The 22,943-nt window shown below is 48.0% G+C and overlaps 2 protein-coding genes across 2 annotated transcripts; one reads left to right on the top strand and one right to left on the bottom strand.

Moving 5' to 3' along the window:
- The first annotated feature begins 2,259 nt into the window (after window positions 1-2,259).
- DRG2 (developmentally regulated GTP binding protein 2) lies at window positions 2,260-17,033 on the top strand. Its single transcript, XM_078601297.1, has 14 exons — window positions 2,260-2,357; window positions 2,508-2,750; window positions 5,250-5,407; window positions 5,992-6,081; window positions 6,245-6,305; window positions 6,564-6,654; window positions 8,020-8,092; window positions 9,371-9,461; window positions 10,140-10,237; window positions 13,864-13,940; window positions 14,934-15,022; window positions 15,683-15,741; window positions 15,865-15,918; window positions 16,588-17,033. The coding sequence occupies exons 2-14, from the start codon at window positions 2,687-2,689 to the stop codon at window positions 16,672-16,674; spliced, it is 1,092 nt and encodes a 363-aa protein (XP_078457423.1). The 5' UTR covers window positions 2,260-2,357; window positions 2,508-2,686; the 3' UTR covers window positions 16,675-17,033.
- A 4-nt stretch (window positions 17,034-17,037) lies between these two features.
- TSR3 (TSR3 ribosome maturation factor) lies at window positions 17,038-20,817 on the bottom strand. Its single transcript, XM_078601309.1, has 6 exons — window positions 20,151-20,817; window positions 19,405-19,642; window positions 18,325-18,518; window positions 18,041-18,214; window positions 17,498-17,552; window positions 17,038-17,388 (listed from the first exon to the last, which is right to left on the bottom strand). Exons 1-6 carry the CDS (start codon window positions 20,305-20,307, stop codon window positions 17,154-17,156), a joined length of 1,053 nt encoding a protein of 350 aa, XP_078457435.1. The 5' UTR covers window positions 20,308-20,817; the 3' UTR covers window positions 17,038-17,153.
- Between the last annotated feature and the right edge of the window lie 2,126 nt (window positions 20,818-22,943).

The raw sequence follows: 22,943 nt of genomic DNA, 5'->3' as shown, positions 1-22,943 counted from the left end.
TCTGTGTAACAAATCAAACTCAACACCCAAACTATCTGCAGTGAAGGACCGTTGCTCTAAAAATCACTCAACATATTGCTACTCTTCAGGGCGATATTATTAACGAGTCTATTAAAAAAAACAAGACCCAAAACACACACACGTGGTTTTCAGGAAATATAATCCTGCAGCTCATGCCTCGTTTATTACTGCAAAGTATATCAAGGAATTCAACAATTTTCATGCGTATTTCCTTCACTAACCCAGTAATGCAATTAACAAGATAAGGTTAATAAAATTACGGTAACGCGCTCTGGCTTTCATTGTGAAACGAGAGACGTGTGTGCACATGTCCGCCCGTGATAGGCACTTAGTCTCTCACGTGTGCCTAGCGCGTCTGTGGTGTCATGCAAACAAATACATGGTATTCATAACTCGACTAATTCTAGGCAGCGTGCCCAGTAGGTGTGTAAAGACGCATCAAATAGCCATGCCCGATTGTCAACCTGGACTGGCGATGTGATGGTGACCTCGCTCGACTTGAAATTCAGATGTCGCCGGTTTGGTGCCATCTCCCGGGGCGGCGGCTAAAACGACTGGGGCCGAATTTCTTCAATCCCCGCGCCTCTGTAAAGGCGGCAGTGTAAATGGGTACACCACAGTCGAGCGGCAAGGTGCGTGGTGGAGTAAAGTGTGGGTACTCTTCAAGACGGCTGGCCAGAGTGGAAGAGTAGGCAAAAACACCTTCTGGACAGGCTGTCTAGAGTTTCCCCTAGTGGAGGCCCGTTACATGTGTAGAGGAGTTCCCACGGAAGCACTCGGAGACGGAAGTAAGTTATGGGCTTTCGCCATCTGGATATAGAACATGTGTCAGTGATGGCTACAAAATGTTGACGGTACATTATTGCTATTTCCAAACAATAAGTACGGTACACAGTGCCAGGTTATTAATTAATATGCTCCTGCTGTTGTGGAGTGACTCATGCAGCCAGCTATGGCTACAGGGTTTGGGGGTACATGTTGTTTATAACGTTTCTTGTGAAATTTCGGTCACAATTCCTATGATCACTTACATTGCTTTTATGGCTTTATTTTGGTGATTAAAAAAAGTTTTTTGGTTTGGCCATGTTTGTTTGTTGTAGTACGGAGTTAGACTGATGGCTTTAATCTAAGTTGTCTTGTGGTTGTTGTTGTTTGACTTGCATCCCTCTGGGATTTTTGCACACAGCGTTGGTGTACGGTGTTTTTTCTGGAAGTTTTTGCTGTTTTTTCCTGGATTTTTCTGTTTGCACATAGTCACTTTAAGATGTTTTCTTGTTCATGTTTTTTGTTTGTTGCGGTTGCACCCGATTCAAGAGCCGAATGGCTCACAAGGCTATACCAAATAAATGAAACTGAAAACTGAACTTCTTAGGCGTGTTTGTCTTTTCCCACAATTCGATTCCACATCTGCCTCATGTGACGAGGAATCCATTCGGATCTCTCTGACAGCGCGTTATGGAATTGGTTGACGATATTATTCATGGATTATGGTGAGTGTCTAAAAACCAAATTGTATGCTTACGTTCTATTTACAGTACTCTCCCGTACACAGAAGGTCGTGGGATCGATCCTAGACCCTTACAACATATTGCTACTCTTCAGGGCGATGTTATTAACGAATCTATTAAAAAAAACAAGACCCAAAACACACACACGTGCTTTTCAGGAAATATAATCCTGCAGCTCATGCCTCGTTTATTACTCCCCGTGGTCGCGTGGACTTTTCTTCGGGGCCTCCGGGTTTTCCCTGCACATTTAGAAATATGCTTTTAGAGTATTTGGCTGCTATACATTTCCACAAAAAGCCATTTCGTTAAACTATCATTTGGGGCCAGGTTGATTCTGCTAAAATAAAAACAGTTAACCCCCCGCTGGTCTTCGCACCTTATCGGCTCACATTGATTACATCACCCTTTGTCTATTTAAGACCAGAACAGGAAGACTTTTACACAATTCTAGCTAATCGCCTGATGAAGGCGGTGGTGGTGGTTGTTGTTGTAATCCCCAGCGAAACGGTCACAGTACCCGAATTGTAAACGTTGTGAATTACTCTCCAACACGCCTGTGTACCTGAAGTAGTTGGTGTGACTAATTGGCACGTGTTGTTGACGTGACACTCCTTACTATTTGGCTGTGTGGGGTGGCGGCGGGTTTGACGACACAACATTTACATCGACGTCCAATGGGGCTTCGTGAGTCCACGGGGCAGCCCTCCACCCTCGGCGTCCCGGGGACTCTGGGAAGTTCCGCTGCCAGGCTCGCAAATCGCCGCGGTCCCTTGGATCTCCCGTCAGCTTCAGCGCCTGCGCGCCGTCACCCCACGCGTGCGAGTGCCGGTGAGCGTCTGCGACTCTTCCTCGCGACTCTTCCCTGCACACCGCTCCACCGACAGCACGGGACACACGCGACGCGACACAGACGCGACGCACAACCCCCTGTGTCGCTCGCCTTAAATTTGTGTCGTTTTTCTTGACTTTCCCCACTAGGCCTCAGGAGAAGCACCACCCTTTCCTGGCGGTGCTGCAGGGAGAGGCGCCTCGCGCTCGGCCGACCGAGTCGGCCCGAGACGGTGCTGGAGAGACTGACACCCTTGGCTGTCTTCATCCTCTCCGCTCGTCTCGTCTTCTCCTTCTCTTGTCTCACCCCGCCGGGGTCGTGAGAAGCCATGGGGATACTGGAAAAGATTGCGGAGATCGAGAGGGAGATTTCCCGTACGCAGAAGAATAAAGGTGATGGTTAGGGCTTAATTGCAGCCGGTATTTTCCCGAGGGATTCCGTGGTTTGGAGTGGTTTGGGGGAGGGGGCAGAAAATATCCCATGGGAAAATTAAACCGTGGTGACCGTGCTACGTGGAGACCACAGGTAGTGGTGGTGCGTCTGTCATTTTGTATAAGACGCAGCAGCAAACATTCAGCATATAAATAATTCGAAAATAACGATTAACTGATAGTTGAATAAACGGACGTGTATTAATATGTTTCAAGACGTGTTTTAAAAATGTCGACAGACTCGGAGATCCTGAGATCTTGTGGAAGAGCGTTCGAGAGTGGCAGTCGCATGGGCATCCATCGACCGACTCCTCTGTGACCTGTGAATGCAGAGGAGGTCTGCACCCCCAGAACTTAGAGACCTTGAGGAGACACGGGTGGAGCGTGTCTCTGTTGTAGGCTGGGGCAAAGGGATGCAGAACCTTGTAAGTTGGCGAGATGATTTTAAACGGAATCATCTGTGAATCTGGAAATCAGTGCAGAGAGACCAACAGGGTGTAATGCAATGTGAAGAAGGTTTTTTTGCTACATCATGGGACCTCCTTTGCCAGTACCAAAATATGAGAATAGGTTTTCCCCTTTTTTTCTGGCATTGATGTAGCTGCTCACCCCGAGCTCTCATTACCCTGATAGTGGCGTTGTCTTTGTGCTGTACGCCTTTTGGCGTCCTCTGGTCTGACACCGTTTGAGACGAGGCTCCAAAGAAAGCTGTCTCTGGTGTGGACCAACCAGTTTCAAAGACAATGCATATATTATCAGAGTATTTTTGTTTGTTTGCATTGTGACCACAAGTATTGTGGTTAATGCAGACATGATTCCTTGTAAAAGGTTTCAGTTTGGTGTTTTAACATGTTAACACCTGTTTTGTTGCCAGAAAAAGTGGAAAACCTATTATTCTCAAGGTGTTTCTGGTTGACACCTGAGCGGTCGCATTCTGCACACCCTATACATTGTGAAGCACATTCTTGGCCACAGCAGGGAGTGATTACGTTGCAATAGTCGATGCGAGATGAAATGAAGGCATGGGTCGGCTTCTCTGCATCTGCAGCAGAGAAAAGGGATCGGATATGGGAGACATTCCTAAGATGGAAAAATGAAGTCTTTGTAATATATTTCATTAAGAGCCTGGAAGGAAAGTGTGGCTTCATAGATGACCCCAAGATTTCTGACTACCTTTTCCTTTTGTATCAATCCACTGCTGAATGTGGGCTGAATGGGATTATTTAACCAACCTGCACCGACCAGCACATGGTGAAGTGTGATAAAAAAAAACCCACAGGGGGTGGGGGGAGGCCCTTAACCGGCAGTGGGCTGAAACATTAACTATTCATGTACCATAGTGACATTTCAAACAAATATTTAAAATCTGTCTTGCAATACATTTTATATTAAACATGCGCACTTGTGTGCACGTGTATGCGCTTGAGGCTTTTATGTGTGCATGTCTGTGCATGTGTGCATCTGTATAGTTGATGTCAATATACACATAGAATTCAACTTAAAGCAGTCAAGGTGATTGATGATCCAGCACTCACCAATTCACTCCAGTCACTCGCTCATCGGCAGTCAATCTCCTTATCACTCTTCAGTCACTGCTACCTTGGCTAGTGTTCCCATAAACTTGACTGATTCCTCCCCCCATGTGGAGGACTTGGTCTACTAGACACTGACTGTGTTGTCTCACCCACACTGTGTTCAACCACCACACTGCAGCTTACACTTCTCATCTCAGTTACTAACACTGCTCGACTTTGGAATTCCCTCCGATCGCCTTTTTTCCCAATATATAATCTTGCCCAATTCATGAAATTAGTTAAGTCTTATCGATTAAAACGTTGATTGTGTTGATGGTTGCTGGCTGCTTGACATTTTGGCCTATTAGGCATCTGCTCAGCTACTGTATAGAAATGATGCTTGTTTGTGGCTGTGTATGTGTGTGTAGCTGTAGGCGTTTGCAAATGTGTGTGTGTGGCTGTGTATGCATGCGTGTGGCTGTAGGTGTTTGCAAATGTGTGTGTGTGTGGCTGCACGTATGTGTTTCTGGCTCTTATGTGTGTTTACATCTCTGTAGGTGGATACATGTCTGTGCGTATGTGCTTGTCTGTACAAGTGTAAGGATCTTGTGTATGCATGTTTGCATCTATGTGTGTATTTGGCTGTGTGTATAGGGAGCAATGGCACAGTGGCTCGCACGCTGTGCTACGAACACGGCGACCAGAGATCGATTCCCGCTTACGACGAACATCTGAACCGGTCCTGAGCTTCCCTTAGATCGATTCAGCCTCAAATGAGTACCTAGTGCAGTGTGTAAACATCGCCACTGGGGAGACCAAGGTTGTGCTGGCCACCCTTTGTGTGCCGTGCCAGCCTTCATTGGTGCTCACAAACAGCATTTGCACCAAAAGTCTCTAAAGGCTATGCGGGGGGGGGGTCTTTGTGTGTGTGGCTGTGGGACCTCAGCCACGGAGTACCATCTGGGCTTGCTGAAGGCCAAGCTAGCCAAGTACCGTGCCCAGCTCTTGGAACCTTCAAAGTCGGCCGCCAAGGGCGAGGGCTTCGATGTAATGAAGTCCGGGGATGCTCGCGTCGCCCTCATCGGATTTCCCTCCGTGGGAAAGGTGAGCTCCTTCATGCAGCTGTAGGCACTGCTCACCTCCGGAAGCTCACCCTTGACCACAGAGTAATACGCCAACATGGTGGTGAAAGGGATTGGGAATGTAACGATTCATTGCTATTCATGCTGTGCCAGCCTTTTCGGAGCTACCCTGAAGCTTTAATGTAATTGTTTATGATCGAATTTTGTTTGCTTTGGATGCTTTATTTTCCCTGCGTAAATGTTGAACACGTTTAATCATCGTGAAGTAATCTCTCATCTCCCAAAGTTAAGTGGCCTGTTATTAGTTCGTGTAATGTGATAGCTCTGCCAGCCTGCTGCTGAGTGAATGCTTCTCCATGCCATGTTTTTCATGGGGCTTGTTTGACTATACTTCACCATGCTGGTTCGTGTAAGTTCTGTAAAGGAGAGAGTACCAGGACCAGTTCATATATCAGTCCCCACTAATGTTTGAACTCAGGTAGCTGGGTGCATAGTGCCATTCGCGAACCACCACGCCACTGCTCTACCTGGTGATTGTGCACGCTGTCTGCCCTCCCCCCAATGCTTTTCCTCCACTCTGCTTCGATCCTCCCTCCTAATGCGCAGTCCACCTTCCTGAGTCTGGTGACTGCCACGGCAAGCGAGTGCGCATCCTACGAGTTCACCACGCTCACCTGCATTCCGGGCGTCATAGAGGTTGGTTTTGTTCTCATGTACTTAACATTCAATATAAATATCCCTACAATATGGCAATGGTCAAGCGATGTGTACCAGCCTTTACGGTACTCTTTGTTATTTATATTGCCCAAGCCATGCGGTTTGTCGTTGACCAACGTGTACAAATGGATGTTGTCTGCAGTACAACGGTGCCAACATTCAGCTCCTGGATCTGCCGGGAATCATCGAAGGGGCTGCCCAGGGTGAGTGAGTGGGCGAGTAAATGGGCGACTGAGTGGGGACTGAGTGGGTGACTGAGTGGATGAGTTAGTGAATTTGTGTGGCTCCGGCCTTTTCCACCGTGCCTTTTTGCATCCGTTATTTTCGGCATACAGCCATGCATTCAACATTTTTGACTCGAGTACAGACTCAAGACTTTCCTTTTTCTTCCATTTCCTATACAGCGCACGTATGCAATTTAGTCACTATAAATCCTTACCGTATCACGCTTCGGTGTGTAGGTAAGGGGCGTGGGCGACAAGTGATTGCTGTGGCCCGCACGGCAGATGTGGTCATCATGATGCTGGATGCCACCAAGGGGGATGTGCAGAGGTACGGCCAGTGGCTATCATCTCCCCACACTTCCTCACCTATTACCGGTTGCTCACCACTGCCTTTGTCGCCCGCTGTTGCGCACGTCTACATGCATGCTGCCATGTTACAGTGAAGCTCAGATATCCACGTGAATTAATCTTATGAGCGACGCATATTTACAGATAAGATGATTTTCTCCAAAATGCGGGCAAATACATCCTAATATCTGGATTTTTCTGTGCTTATCTACATCTGAAATGTGTTTGTGGATAGGCACAAATAGTAGGATCTGCCAATAGTACATCTGTCTGACTATTATCTGCAGATAAATGTAGACAATAAGATTGATTTTCTGTAGCTTTGCGATAATTCCTCTTATCTGAGAAAGATGTGGATAATCGGAAGAATTAACACTTTCAGGACGCCCCTCTCATCCGCGTATACACAGATAACAGAATTAATCCATCCGCATATAACAGGATTACAATGGGTTAATTGGCGATGCTTTCAATAGGTTAGTGAATAATAGAGGTGGATATAACATCAAGCCTCTTGCTAAAGGTTGCACAGTGAATCTTCAGCCCAGGCAGACGTTGTTTAGCGCTCAAGATGTGGTCCTGGGGAAGTGAGGAGCGCTCATCGAATCGACGCTAGAAGGGGTGATGCTATTGTTTGTATGGGGATGCATTGCTGACAGTATTTTTATTTATTTTGAATGAATATATGAGGTCTTCAATGCGATATCGGTAATATCGCTAACAATAATAATACAACTGGTAAACATTTGATAAATGATAATAATGTATTATAACATCAGTAAGTATTATGTACTGTATTGATGAGTGAATTCTACTCTACTCCTACAAGCCAGCGGTGCCAGACGACGTTGGAGCTGCTGCACTCCCAATCTGGGTCTTATCGATACCCTAGGTCTAAATGTCTGTGGTCACGTTTCTTTTCGGTGGAGCCTGGGACTCTATCCTGGCCCCGTGAGTTGTCACCTGGCTAAACGTACTGTAATAACTCTGAAACAAAAAGTAGATAAAAAAAATTTAATCGTGACCACAAATCATAATAAGCGAATCACGCGGGTGGGTGGTGAGGTCTGGTTGGCTGATAGTGTTCGTCGCTCTCATTGGCTGAGCGAATGATGGGGGCGGCTGCGTTTCCTCGGCCGGCGCTGCTGCTGCGTGTTCTCACTCGTAAGTGCTTTATAGATGTTTGGATTTTTTTTGTGGTTACATTTTTCTCCAGGACCAAGAGCGCTCTAAAGAATTGGCGTTCTATGGGGTCGTGCTAAGCAAGGTCTGCCTCTAATTATGAGCTGTGTCGTAAGCAATGGCTGTGCTAAATTACACGGAGATTCCCTTCCACCCTGCTCAGGACTCTTCTGGAGAAGGAGTTGGAAGCCGTGGGGATTCGTCTCAATGTACAGAAGCCGAACATCTATTTTAAGGTGAGCTGTTCGCAGCGCTTGTATGTGAGCAGGAGGGATTGAGACCTCGATAAAGGTATCTTTACATGGGATGAGTACCATTCACGCGTTCATCCGTACACAACATCTGTTCGTGTGTGTTTGCATATACAGTATCACCCTTCGGCATTTAATTGAATCAATAATAGAATTGAATTTCAATCCTGAATCGTAATGATCTGTTGACTCAAGGGGGAGGTGAAACGTTGCATGTTTGTACAAGTGCAGCCTTTTTGTCTTTACACTGCTAATAATGATAATTTCATTTCATATAGAATGATTCGTGCTAATTGCATCCCACAATGCTCTACATTAATTATATACAAGGGTCAAATCTTATCTATTATAATAACTACCAGCCAAGAAAATGAAAACCCTCAGATAATTGAAATGAATAAACAAATGAAGAATTGGCACCAAAACAAAAGAACCACGGACAAACAAGTTGTCACAACAGAGGGATGAGTCCGTGAGGTCTCCACATCCCAGACCGCAGTCCCATGTTCTTACGCAAGCCAAATGTCCCAAATTGGATTTCCTATTTATCAGCGTGTGAGGGCCTCCTCCCCTTCCAGACAACGAGGGCTGTTTGACCGTACGTCATCATGCTGGTTGGCGCAGGTTGGTGAAGGTGGGGAGCATAGACCTGGGAGCACAGTACAGTACAGGGATCCCTTGATTTCCGAACGTGGTTCGGTTGACAAGATTTCACTTTAATGCAATTGACAAATTATTGACGCTTTTCGATTAACGAAATCGAATTTCTACGTTAATGAAATTTCACTGCGGCCACTCGCCGTGAGATCATCAAACGAGAAGCACGCTGGAGGTTGCGTCGTCATCCGTCCACGACAGTGTCACGGTGTCCCTGAATTGCAACAGCCGCAACGCCTCCACATCACCTTTACAGGCATTCCAACATGCAGCAGATGTTTAAAATTCACTGCAAAGGTTAATTATTTTAGTTTTAAGTTCATTATTATTTGATCGTTCTTAATATTTATGTTTTTTTATTATTTTTGTCTTGTGAAAAGTAATTTAGGTAGTGTATATTTTTGGGAAAAGCCATTCAGATTTACAAAATGTCGTTTTATGTGCGTTTTTTGATGATGCTTTTGTAATCGAGGGCTACCCGTATTTTATTTACTGCAGCTATTTACTGCACTGCTACCCACTATTCGGATGTTGACATACATACACATATATATAAAGAATTCAGCTGACAATTCCACAGCTGACGCGACGCTTCTTCTCTTGCAGCAAAAGAAAGGTGGCGGTCTGGCGTTCAACTCAACTGTACCCCTCACCCAGTGCTCCGAGAAGCTGTGTCAGCTCATCCTGCACGAGTACAGTATCCTTGCGCGCCAGGCTCAGTGCGACGTATGTTGTATGTATGTTGAACTTCTTTCGCACCGTACGTAGCCAGCCGTGCTAATCGGAGCTGAGATCAGTGAGCCCTGAAGACATTTCTGCACCTGGAAATCTCGCCTCGATGGTGAGATGTTAACTACCTCACCCAGTATTCACAAGGTCATGGGTTCGATCCCGACCCTGACTCCTGTTGGAAATTTGGAGTTTGCATGTCTCTCTCCCCGTGGTCATGTGGATTATTCTCCGGCTCCTCCAGGCTTTCCCTCCACGCCGCTCAGAAAAGTAGTCCGTCACACACGACTAGACTTGTGTTATAGCGGGCGCGGTGCGCTTTAAGCGAAAAACGTTCCGTAAAAGAAAAACCGCGTTCAAGCGAAAACACATCGCGTGAATGCTACGCGTGAAACGGCGGTGCACTTTGTAGCTTCTAGACGGGCGCTCTAAGAGCCTCCCCTCCTGGAGACCACTTTGCCAGCGGGGGCACGAGTGAGCCTTTGCACCTTAGAGCGCCCGTCTAGAAGCTACAAAGTGCACCGCCGTTTCACGCGTAGCATTCACGCCCGTCTCTAGCTTCGTGCAAGCGCCCCGCTGCCCACCCGTGCGCGCCCCTCCCCCGTGAGTCCTAGCTGTCCCTCGACCCTTGACCCTAGCCCTGCAGAAATCTTCAACGCCGAGGTGCTCTTCCGAGAGGACTGCACCGCGGATGAGTTAATCGATGTCATCGTCGGAAACCGAGTCTACATGCCGTGTCTCTACGTAAGAAGGGTATAGGCACATAGGGGCGGGAGGGCATAGGGAGGTTTGGCAAGGAGCTGTGTGGAGCTGTGAGTGTCATTGCCAGATGTAAATGTATAATTACATCCAATAACTTGGGAACATTTACATAAAATCATCATCACCAGCCTTGGTCAATTCATTGCTGGATGGTCTCCCAAAACTGCCGCCCGCCATCTTTCGCGTTCCATTCCTTGGCTGCCCACGTAAATTATTCTCGACCATTGGCCATGATTCCTTTGAGCAAGACAAAACTAATTCATAATCAACGTTTTTGGGTTTAGATCGCGTTATTTATAAATGTGTCGTAACCCTCCACCACCCGACACGGCCAATCAGTAAAAATGTGTCACGTTGACAAAAGACAAATAGTTCACTGCTTTAGCCCACCGGTGTGTTGAAGCCACAACATTTACAATTTGAGTACGACGTTTCACTGGTAATTGCATCCAGCATCGGGCAATTCGCCAGAATGGTGAGGCTCTGCTGTGTCTCCCGTTCTTATATAGAGCAGCAGCAGGGTGACGTCATCATTAACTCATTAACTCATCAGGTGCAAAGATTCAAGGGGGGAGTGATTGTAATTATATACTAGATTAGTAATCAGGCTATTGTTACGATGCGAGTTGTAGATTAGTAATCATTTGGAATGTGTTTTATTGTGATTGTGCTACATTAGTAATCAGTTAATGTTTGTTTCCCTTATAAGGAATTGTAATGTATCTTATTTAATAATACGCTTCCAGGCCGCACTAAGCCTGTAGCTGTCTGAGCGATTAAAGTTATTTCTGTTTCTCTCAATTTCAATCGATTCTCTAATTAGTCTTTGCCAGTAGTAACTAGTTTTACACAACACTACAGTAGTGATGTCACGAGCCGATTATGATAATAAAATTAAAGATTTATTAGAGGAAAGTACCTACATTAAAATTAAACGAGATCCAACTAATACTTTGGAACGTAAGACTACTGCAATCATTGCAAATTCATTAATCCCAAAAAATGAGCAATTCCTAATTAAGCCAAGGGCTTCAAAACCACCTAGACTGTATGGGCTACCAAAGATCCATAAAGTCGGCATCCCTTTACGACCTATAGTTAGTACAATTGGCTCTGCCACATATAAATTAGCAAAATATGTAACTAAACAAATACAGCCTTACATCGGTAGGACATCATTCATAAGAAATTCAGAACATCTTGTGAATATGATCAAAGATATTAAACTTAACCCTAATGATATTTTGGTGAGTTTTGATGTGATTTCACTATTCACTAAGGTTCCAGTGAGCGAGTCGCCTAAATTACTTGATACACTGGTAAAGAATACAGGTTTACTAAAAGATATTCCGAAACTCGCAGACCATTGTTTAAATAACACTTACTTCTTATGGAGAGGCGAATTCTTTAAACAAAGGGAGGGAGCAGCAATGGGCTCTCCTTTATCTCCTGCTATAGCAAATTTGTACATGGAAAACTTTGAAACCAGAGCACTTGCCTCGAGCACATTAAAACCATCCTTTTGGTTTAGATATGTGGGTGACACTTTGGTTGTCTGGCCACATGGTAAAGATACACTTAACGATTTTCTAAATCATCTCAATGCACAAAACCCGGCCATTCAGTTCACCATGGAAATGGAGGTGAATAACACACTCCCGTTCCTGGATATTTTACTTGGGCATGGCATAAATGGTAAAATAACACACAGCGTTTACAGAAAGCAAACGCACACTGATGCCTATCTGAATGCAGATTCACATCATCACCCAGCTCAGAAATCCTCTCTTATCAAGACGCTCATACATCGGGCTAAAACAGTGTCAGATGGTGAAAGTCTAGTGAGAGAGATTAAACATGTTAAAGAAGCACTAAGACAGAATGGCTACAATAATGCTCAAATTAACAGAGCACTAAAAGCCAAATCACGATCGCAAAGCAACACTGCTGAAAGCGATCTGATTATTAAAACAATAAAAATACCATTTATCTCAGGAGTAACTGACAAATTAGCCCGTGTTTTGCAAAAGCAAAACATTACAGTAAGATTTGGTACAGTACACAAAATTCAACAACTAGTAACGTGCACTAAAGACGAATTACCTAAATTATCAACAGAAGGTGTATATCGGATTAATTGTGTATGTGGCAGATGCTATATTGGACAGACAGGGCGTAACGTTAGTGTAAGACTAAAAGAACACCAGAGAAATATTAAACTATCACAAACACAACTGTCGGCAGTGGCAGAACACGCATGCCAACAGGGACACTCAATTGATTTTGACAACGTAGAAGTGTTGTGTAAAACTAGTTACTACTGGCAAAGACTAATTAGAGAATCGATTGAAATTGAGAGAAACAGAAATAACTTTAATCGCTCAGACAGCTACAGGCTTAGTGCGGCCTGGAAGCGTATTATTAAATAAGATACATTACAATTCCTTATAAGGGAAACAAACATTAACTGATTACTAATGTAGCACAATCACAATAAAACACATTCCAAATGATTACTAATCTACAACTCGCATCGTAACAATAGCCTGATTACTAATCTAGTATATAATTACAATCACTCCCCCCTTGAATCTTTGCACCTGATGAGTTAATGATGACGTCACCCTGCTGCTGCTCTATATAAGAACGGGAGACACAGCAGAGCCTCACCATTCTGGCGAATTGCCCGATGCTGGATGCAATTACCAGCGAAACGTCGTACTCAAATTGTAAATGTTGTGGCTTCAACACACCGGTGGGCTAAAGCAGTGAACTATTTGTCTTTTGTCAACGTGACACATTTTTACTGATTGGCCGTGTCGGGTGGTGGAGGGTTACGACACATTTATAAATAACGCAATCTAAACCCAAAAACGTTGATTATGAATAACATTGGTCGCGAAAGCCTACGTGTTAAAAAGACAAAACTAAATAAACATTAAACATAAGCTGTCGACAGATAACAGAATTTATTTACAATATGTACACTCTCAAAAGCAAATTATAAACTCAGTTTTTATGCCGTTTCCTATTTCTCAGTAAATTAAATAAGCTCAACACTGCAACTCTCCAAGTGTCAGAGCTGCAGATGACAACAGTCTCGGACAAAACAATTTGTCACATGGTTTGATTGGGGCCCCGCTGTGGCGAGATGTTATCTCCCTCACCTGGGATGCAGGAGGTTGTGGGTTTGACCCAGATCCTGACGATGCCTGCTGTATATTTTGAGTTTGCATGTTCTCCCCATGGTGGTCACGTGGATTTTTCTTTGGATCCTCCGGCTTTTCCCTCCATATTTAGAAGCAACGTACGTTTTGATTATTTTTCTGCTGCTATTCATTACATTCCTGCAGCTACTATACATTGCCACACGATAAGCCACTTCGTTGAGCTATGATGATGTGTGGCCAGGTCGCTCCTGAAAAAGAGCTAATAGCTCGGTGGACCTTACCTGGTAAAATAAAGAATTGATTAGTTTAAGTTGCGATTGGACGAGGGCTTGGGTGGATTCATCGGCTGCTGGCAGATCGATGTGACGTGCGATGCGCGACGCACGACTTGTGACATGCCCCCCCCTAACCATGACGTACCGCCCCGCGCGCCTCCAGGTGTACAACAAGATCGACCAGATCCCGCTGGAGGAGGTGGACAGGCTGGCGAGGGAGCCTCACAGCGTGGTCATCAGGTGCGAGCACAGGGGACCCTCGGGTCCGCTGCACCCGGAGGTGCAGCCCGCGGATTGTCACGTTCTAGGCATGCAGCCATCCTCTTCCCGAGTTGTGGGGGTTATGCAAAATGAGATGCCGATGTGATGTTTAGCTCGAAGGGGTGAACGAGACGGACGTGAAGAGCCGCACAAATGATAAACGGAGCGAAGGTACAAGTAGAACCTTGGCGCCGCGAGGAAGAGCAGTCGTGCGCACGAGTGGATTCTGATGCTATCCAACACGCGTGGATTCTGATGCTATCCAACACGCGTGGATTCTGATGCTATCCAACACGCGTTTGGCCTCGGGAGTTGCGAGGAGTCGTCTTGTGTTCCGAAAGTTACAGAGGGATGACATTCGCGTGAGATGTGTGTGCAGTCATTGATCGTGGAGTCATTGCATTTATAGCTCAGCAAAAAAAAACCTGTCAACAAAACAGTTGTCTTGTATACATTTATATCGATGTATATAGCGCCTTAATCCAAGGTGCTTTACAAGAATTGTAAAATTGTATGTAAAATAATAGTGGTTAAAATAAAGAGTGAGGTTATTAAAAGTGGCGGTGTAGTTATGGTGACAGGACAGGTGGAAGTAGTTAAGGAGGGGAGGAGTTGGGGTCGTGACAGGGGTTGGGGTAGGCCTGGTCGTAGCTGAGGGGCAGGGAGTAGCAGTAGTAGGATGGGTTAGGGGAGAAGTGATGGGGGTTCTAAGGGAGACATGGAAGCTGCAGGTTGTTTTGATAGTGAAGATGGTTGCTCTGCCTGCTGCAGTGGGAGTTGGTTCCAGTGGAGGGGAGCGAGAAGGGAAAATGAACGACAGTGAGACTGGGCGCAGGTGGCGGAGGGAACACAGAGGGACGGTGGAGCCTGGGAGCCTAGAGGATGAGATGGGACAGTGGAAGTCTAAAGGCAAGGTTTAGTAGTGAAGATGGCGGATGGTTTCATGCACCCACACTTGTGTCCTGCCCGCAGCTGTGAGATGAAGTTGAACTTGGACTACCTGCTGGAGGTGCTCTGGGAATACCTGGCGCTCATTCGCGTCTACACCAAAAAGAGAGGGGGTGAGAGCTCACATACTCACTCACCTCCCTCCGCACTCCACCTATTCTGAGGATTGCAGATCCTCGGAGGGAACATAGGTCAGGGCACTGAGATCTTGCATTTGTTTGAACATGGGTTTCAGATGCCCATGATTTGTCTGGTTTGAGTGTAGGGAGTTGATAGTGTCAGCCTGATCACCAATGTTTGTTTCAAACATAAACCATCTTGCCAAATTTGTTTTTGCACCTAATTTGACTGAAATCTAGCCCTATGAATTTAAAGTATTTGTTTTGACCGTCATGTGACGATCTCTTGGAAGAGTGCATGTGAAGTGCACCTCCTGTCTGAAGTTTTAAAAGGCCTCCCTCTTGGTAGGGGTTTTTGGGAGGCTGGTTAATCCCCTCCCGCCTGGGCCATTCCGATACCGAGCACACCGATGATGAGATGTATGCATAGATGCCTTGTCGAGTGACACCGCATCTATAGCAGAATTGCGATAAATCGGAGGAATAAAGACCATACTTTTACAAAGGGCTGTACATGTATAGCCCACATCTTGTTTTTCCAGAATCACGTTGTCGTATTTACCACACAGTTTGCACGTTTCCCATTGCAGTGCATCCGCAATGAATGAAAAATCCCTAAGTCGTCGGAGCGATTGCGCTTTCTGCTTCCCACAGAACGGCCGGACTTTGAGGGCGGGCTCATCCTGAGGCGCAGCGCCACAGTGGAGCATGTGGTGAGCGCCGCGCCGCACAACGCATACTCTTCTGTCGCGCGCGTCGTGTCTCGTCGTTGGTTACAGCGGCACCATGGTCGAGGTCGCCCAAACGCAACGTGCCCTTTCAATCTCCTCTTGCAGTGTCACGTCATCCACAGGACCCTCACCAGCCAGTTCAAGTACGCCCTCGTGTGGGTAAGAAAGATGCTGGCACCCATGAATGCGACAGTTTTGAGTCGGGAGTTTGGCCTCCGTCCGTGAAGCTGACAAAGTGGCCGACGCGCTGCTGCGTTGCGGTACATCATGTACCCGACTCGCTGGGGGCTGATTTGTGTTGGTGGGATGTCGCAGTGGCGAGATGTTATCTCCCTCGCCCGGTATACAGGTCATGGGTTCGATCCCGATCCCAACGCCTGCTGTATATTTAGAGTTTGCATGTTCTGCCTGTGGTTGGGTGAATTTTTCTCGGGGTTCTCCAGTTTTTCCCTCCACATTTAGAATCAACATGCGTTTAGATGATTTGGCTGTTATAAATTCCCACATACAAGCCACTTCATTGAGCTATCATTTCTGATAGCCAGGTCGCTTCTGAAAAAGAGCTTCATGGATCAGTGGACCTTACCTGGTAACATACGTTTTTTTTATATGTAGGTCAGATATGTGAGCAGCTTTAGCAAATGACAGTTCCACCATGCGTAAATACTCCACTGGATAAGTATGGTTAATGGGTTGGGGCGGGTATAACAATTTAATCTATATAGTGCTTTTCATCAAGGATCTCAAAGCGCCGTACAAGACCCAACGTTGCACTGTGTTGATTTCATTTCTCCCACTACACTGCCCCCTCCACCGCCCCTGACACAGGGAACCAGCACCAAGTACAGCCCCCAGCGGGTTGGCGCGGGCCACAGGATGGAGCACGATGACGTCATCCAAGTGGTGAAGAAGTGAAGATCAGGACGGGAGAAGTTGCCCAATACCTTGGCACAATCCGCCACGCGCGCCAACACCAACGCGAAACGTCACGGCGTGCGGGACAGCTGTGAGTGTATGCGTCGGACAAGCGAGCAAGCATTTACTGTACACATTTAGCATTTGTTTCACGAGCTATCAAACAGATTTGGTAATTTAATTTTTCGTAAAACTTTGCCTTTTAGTTTGGCCAAAACCATCCGAGCCTTTATGGGTTCAGCGACAAAGAGTGCTGCTACAGACATCCGTGGAGTGCAAATGCTGTTTGTTAATTTGGTTTCCAGTGTCGGGGCTTTTGTTTTGACTAACATCTTTGTGAATAAAATCAGACAAGCTTACAAGGAAATTTGGAAATATTTTATTGCTTTTCCACTTCAAATTAAATTCTTAAGAAGAAAATGTAAACAAAATAAGAAGTTTTTTTTTCCCCAAGGACTTGAAAATGTGAAAAAAAAATTCTATTGATCTTCTTTTGTTGTCTTTTCCTTTTCAATTGATGGCTCATTTGTGCCTCCATCACCACCCTCGTCACCATCACCACCCTCGCTCTTGTCATCACCACCGTCGTCACCATCACCACCCTCGTTACCATCACCACCCTCGTTACCATCACCACCCTCGCTCTTGTCATCACCACCGTCGTCACCATCTCCACTGCCTTCCTCTTCCTCGCTGCTGCTCTCTGGAAAATCTCTAGGATGGAGAAGCATCATTGTGCTTATTTAGTCATGAAGATGAAAAGCCACTTTTCTTGCCGTAAAGTCGAAAAAACTGAATGCGGATCAACACCGACAATGCTTACCTCGGCAGTCGATTTGGGTTGACGCAGTCCTTGCTTAGATCCACATCAAACATATCTGTGGGTACAGTTGCGCACAGCAGAGTAGGTGCGTGATATCAAGCAGTTGGAAGCAGTCATTCCGCAGTGCTTGCATGGAAAAACTGGCTCAACTAGGACATTGCCTGTATTAGGGAATCTGAAGTGACCACTGTGCTAGACAGATTGGAGTCTCAGCTTTACAACGAGGGCTTGCTGTATCACCACTGCGTAGTTTTCGTGGCCATACTGCGTAGGTCTCCAACTTGTGTGCGGCACGGCGTCTGACATTTCGCTCCACGCACCGATGGCGAAACGTCAGGACTTCGTGCCGATTTCTCGGTGCAACCAGGAAGCGCACTGCAGGGGTGCGTGCATAGACAAACGCGGCCGGGCGTCGTGCTGGCCACCTGCCCACCCCCTCGTGTGCTTGGCCATCCTTTATAGGCGCTACTCGCCTCAAATGGTCTGTTAAGTCCACACGAGAGGGATCTTCGTCTGTGTGTAAACAATCACGACCCATCTCACCAGTGTCGTCGCGCGTCTCGGAGCGGGCGTTGTCGAGCCACTCGTTTTGTGCGCGCAGCACGCCGGCCTCGTCCCCGCCCTGCGCGTAGAGCTCCAGAAGTTCACGGTTCAGCACCAGGAAGGTGCGCCCCCACTTGAACCGTGCCAGCAGCGCTTCTGCCAGCTCGGGGAAACCTGGTGCGGCCAACGCCAGGCGAGGGAATGCGTGGTCAATGCACGACGACAATTTGTAACGTTGGGGGAGGAGGAAGTTCGGGGGTGGGGGGGGGGGTAAGAATCCGTACCCACGATGCACAGCGCCGCGGCAAAGGCCTCGACGCACGACAGCTTGGAGGGGCGGCCGTAGTTGACGGGGTTGGCGGCGACCAGGTGGGGCAGGAGGCGCGGGTTACCCGCGCGCATTCTCCCAAACGGAGTGTCGTCCAGACGAGCCCACGAGCAGTCGATCACCGCCAAGCCGCTCGCCGCCACCACCTCCCTGCGTGCGTGCACGTGCACCAGCCACCATCCGGCTTTAGCGTCGACTGGGCAATGTGCCGGGTTTTAATTCTTCAAATATTTTCCAGGTGACTGACAAACTGGAGTAAACGGCACGTGACCAGTAGCCATAGCGAGCGAGAGATACTGGATGCGGTGTGTCAGGTACATAAATATTTTGAGTCGCCTACCTAACAGACCGCCTGTAATTAATGCCTGGCTACGCCAATGTTAAAACCCCATATTTACTTTGCACAAGGGTATCCCCATACCCCATGCAGGTTGTGGGGTTTACTTAACCATACTTCCCCACGCTGGTCAGTGTGATTTCGTGAAGGTGGGAAAAACCTCACCCATCGCAGATTTGACTATTCGCACCAAATGTATTTAAGTACAGTTCGGTCGATCATGCCTGTGGCTCAACCGCGAGATTCCTGTAGAGTTTGCACCGCAAAGAAGTCGACTGCTGGAACAGCACTGCTCAGGGTGACGGTGCTGCCGCTGTAGAACTCGCACCGTCTCTCGTCTCCCACGCAGCCCATCGCGGATCCCAGATCGCACGGTGTTCCCCGCGACTTTTATTACGTAAATTGTTTTCCGCATTCTTCACATTTACTGCACAAGTTATATTTAACACTGTTGAAAATATTAATTATATTTCTTTTACGTAAAATACTTTACGTTTCATGTTAGGGTAACACTAAACTAAATTTCATCAACGCGGGAATTCCATTTCATTAAATCGATGTGTCAATCGTTTGTCAATTGCGTTCACGCGAAAGTTAGTAAACCGAACGTTCGTACATCGAGGGACGCCTGTTCGGTAGAACGGAAAGTTTTGCTGCAGTCGCGTTGACGGCGGTGCCATCATGCGGCAAGCCCCGCACCTGTCGCTGGGCGAGACGAATCGCGTGGCCACGGGACTCAGCACCACGCCGTTGAAGCGCTGGCTGAGACGCAGGCTCTGCACCAGCCTCTTCACCACCAGCTTGCGCCCCGTGCAGCGCCGCGGGTCGCAGTGGCCAAGGTCCCACATGGCCAGCGGGAATGGCATCTTGGTGACGAAGCACGCGCCAGAGTCGCCCTCCGCTTCAGCATCGCCGCCCATCGCTGCCGCTGCCGCCTCTGCGCGGAGGCGGTGGGGGGGTGCAGAGACGCCGGCGGTGCCAAACGTGACACTTGGCACAGACGGTGGCGCGGCTAGTCAAGTTATCAGAAGCTCACCACCACGTACTGCGACAACCCAGCATTTGTATTTTCGCACAATGTCCGTGATGGAGTCACTTTCAGTCTGTTGATGGTCGGCGATGCGGCAATCGACTCATCTCGACGAGCTGTACACGATGCACCACCACGGTGCGTACGAGCGTCAGGGTTTCAGCGCTTCCCTTTGTTGAACCCCGTAACACATTTTATAACTGACCTACGTGCATTTAAACAGCACAGGATTGTGTTCCCACTTACTGCTCGACTTACGAACGGGTCTCCGGAATGGAACTCGTTCGTATGTCGGGGTCTGCCCGATGAGGCCCCTGTGCCCACGAATGTCCCCGTCACGGGGCACCCAGCCCCGAGCCACCCAGCCCCGAGCCACCCAGCCCCGAGCCACCCAGCCCCGAGCCACCCAGCCCACCTGAGTTGCCGAGCTGCAGGTCGTGGGCGAAGCTGTCCTCCAGGGGCCCCTCCGCCCTCGCCCGGTGCCGAGCCTCCTTCCAGGCGGGCGCGCGGCTGTGGGGCCCAGCCGGGCCGCCGCCGCCTCCTCCTCCCCGCCTTCGACCCCGTGGCCCCATGTACAAGTAGATACACGTACACCCACCCCCCTACCCGTTACAACTACCCACTTACACCAACTCTGCCTGTTATACACGTAGCTAAACACAACAGCATGTGCAGCACGGTTACACGAGGGGGTGGGTGGCCAGCACAACACTCGGCCACCTTTGTCTCCCTATCGGCGATATTTACACACCGCGCCAGGTACTAATTTTAGGCCGAGTCGACCTCGGGGAGGCCCAGGACCGGTTCAGATAATCGTCACTGGAGTCGGCCATGAGCGGGAATCTAAATCGGGTGGGTCGCTTTCCGCTGCACTGCCGCTCCCCACACCTCCTGGCCTCTACACGCACATACACGCTGCTGTATCCACCGTGCTCCGAGCCCACTCACGATACCCACGTGCACACCGAGTCAGCCTCCCGGCAACTAATTACCACCGACTCGCTTCAAAGATCACAGCCGCAGCAGCCGCAGCGTGGGCCACCATCACCACGGCGAACACCGCGAGCTCCGCGCGTCACCCAATCAGCGACGCGCCACGGCAAACCACGTGGGAGGCGTGAAGAGTTCAACGCGGTCCCTTTAAACGGGTTGTACCAATTGTATCACCGGGGGGGGGGGGTGGTTCTCTGAGTATCAAGTTTACAATTCATGATGAGGGTCCTGCCAAGTTTTCGCAGCATTGGGATGTTTTTGGCCAATAATAACCTTGTGTGAGGAGTCTGTGTTGTCTGACGAGTCTGTGTTGTGTGATTAGTGCGTGCTGTGATTTATTAGCCTGCTTTGTGTAATGAGGCTGTATTGTGTGATTGATGAGTATGCTGTGTGATTAGGATTTTCCCCTTTTTTCTGGCAACAAAACTGAAACCTTTCTACGAGGAATCATGTCTGCATTAAGCACAATGCTTGTGGCGGCACCTGGGTCTTTCCCGTGACCCGCGTGCCTTCGACATTTCAAATGGCCTCAAACTGCACCTAGCCTGGCACAAGTGTCGTGGTGACGCCACAACCACGTCTGCTGTTGGTTGAGTGTTGACCCTGCAATCAGTAGTCGCCTTGTGTTTATTTTGGTCAATAACGAGTAGAGAAATTGTGACCTTTAGACGCGTGGGTTCGTGCCAGGGCTGCGAGTCACAAGCGACGTGGGTTCGAATCCAACAATATGTTTTTATTAAATGTTATCAATTAACAATACAAACTTTATTACACTTGTATATACTTTATTCATATTACATGAACTTTATATAGTTTTTTTTAAAATCGTAAACAAATGGAAGCGTTGTTGCATACTGGACGTATATTGACATTAAAATCGACTATTACTGAATAACCAGAAGTCACAAGCTACTCGACGTTCGATCTCCGCACTGAGCGTTTTTATATTTTAACAATATTTTAGATGATAATTGTTTTTTTACCCTTTTATCTGGCAACAAAACTGACACCTTTTTTTTACAAGGAGTCATGTTTACATAGACCACAATACCTGCAGTCATAATGCAAACAAAAAACACAACTCTGATAATGTGCACTGTCCTTGAAGTTGATTGGTCCACACCCGAGACAGCTTTCCTTAGAGCCTAGTCTCACATGGGTTGGACCAGATGACGCCAAAAGGCGCACAACTCAAAGACAATGCACCATCAGAGTATGAGAGCTCGGGGTGAAGCATTTACACCATGGGAACCTCATTTGCCAATAAAAAATATAATTGTTTTTTTTACGTGTTGACGTCAACACGCACGATTCTGCAGGGGGCTATGCGCGGTGACGTCATCACGCACGCTCCTGCCACCACCCCCCGTGCGCGATGACGTCATCACGCCAGCGCAGCAGCGTCACGAGCGGCCCCAGCGCGACTGAGCGAGGAGCCGCGGCGACGTCGCGCGCTGAGCCGGGGGGTTCGAACCCCCCCGCCGCCCCCCACGGCGAAGCGGTGGGGGGCGGTGTGTTGTTGTGTCTGTGCAGCGGTGAGCCGGAGGGAGGTGCTGGGAGCGTCACGGTGGGGGGGGGGCACGAGACGCCGGGAGGACGAGCGAGGAAGAGAACTCCGTGTTTTATTGTCACTGAACTTGTTGTGTTCCACCGCCAGGGGGCGCTGTTCCATTGCAGTTTGCATTCAAGACGCTCGTTTTGAATGCAAATAATTCGATTTGCGCTGTTCACCACCCACTTTGGAGCCGTAAGTCGCGATTTTATGGAAAATTACCGAAAAACTGGGCCCCGAGACAGAGAATTCGCACCGAAGCGGTGATTGCGACCTTCAAACCCAGCGTCTCGGTGCAGGGGTCGGAAAGCAAAATATCAACAAGAGTTTTTTATTTCCGAATTCGGGAGTCGGCGGCGGCAGTTTTGTATTTGCTTTCACGATCAACATTTAGTGGCAAAACGCAATCAAACAGCTCCCCTAGCAGCGGTAGCCCAGCCACCGCTGAGATCAGCACCACGTGACACACACCTGTTGATACACAGACTTGCAGGGATGACCCTTGGTCCCAGGGCTCCCCCCCCCACACACAACACCTCCACAGCTCCACTCGAATCGTTTAGTCGGGACCCTTGAGACGGACACAAAACCCGTCGCCTCCCCGTTCTGCCAACGACAACCACCGACAACCTTCACCAGCCGAGACGTCGGCAATGTCGCCTC

Source organism: Lampetra planeri, chromosome 1 (assembly GCF_965212315.1).
Source record: "Lampetra planeri chromosome 1, kcLamPlan1.2.h2, whole genome shotgun sequence".
NCBI lineage: Eukaryota > Metazoa > Chordata > Hyperoartia > Petromyzontiformes > Petromyzontidae > Lampetra > Lampetra planeri.
The sequence above is the reverse complement of the archived record's forward strand: the minus strand, read 5'-3'. Positions and strand labels throughout refer to the sequence as shown.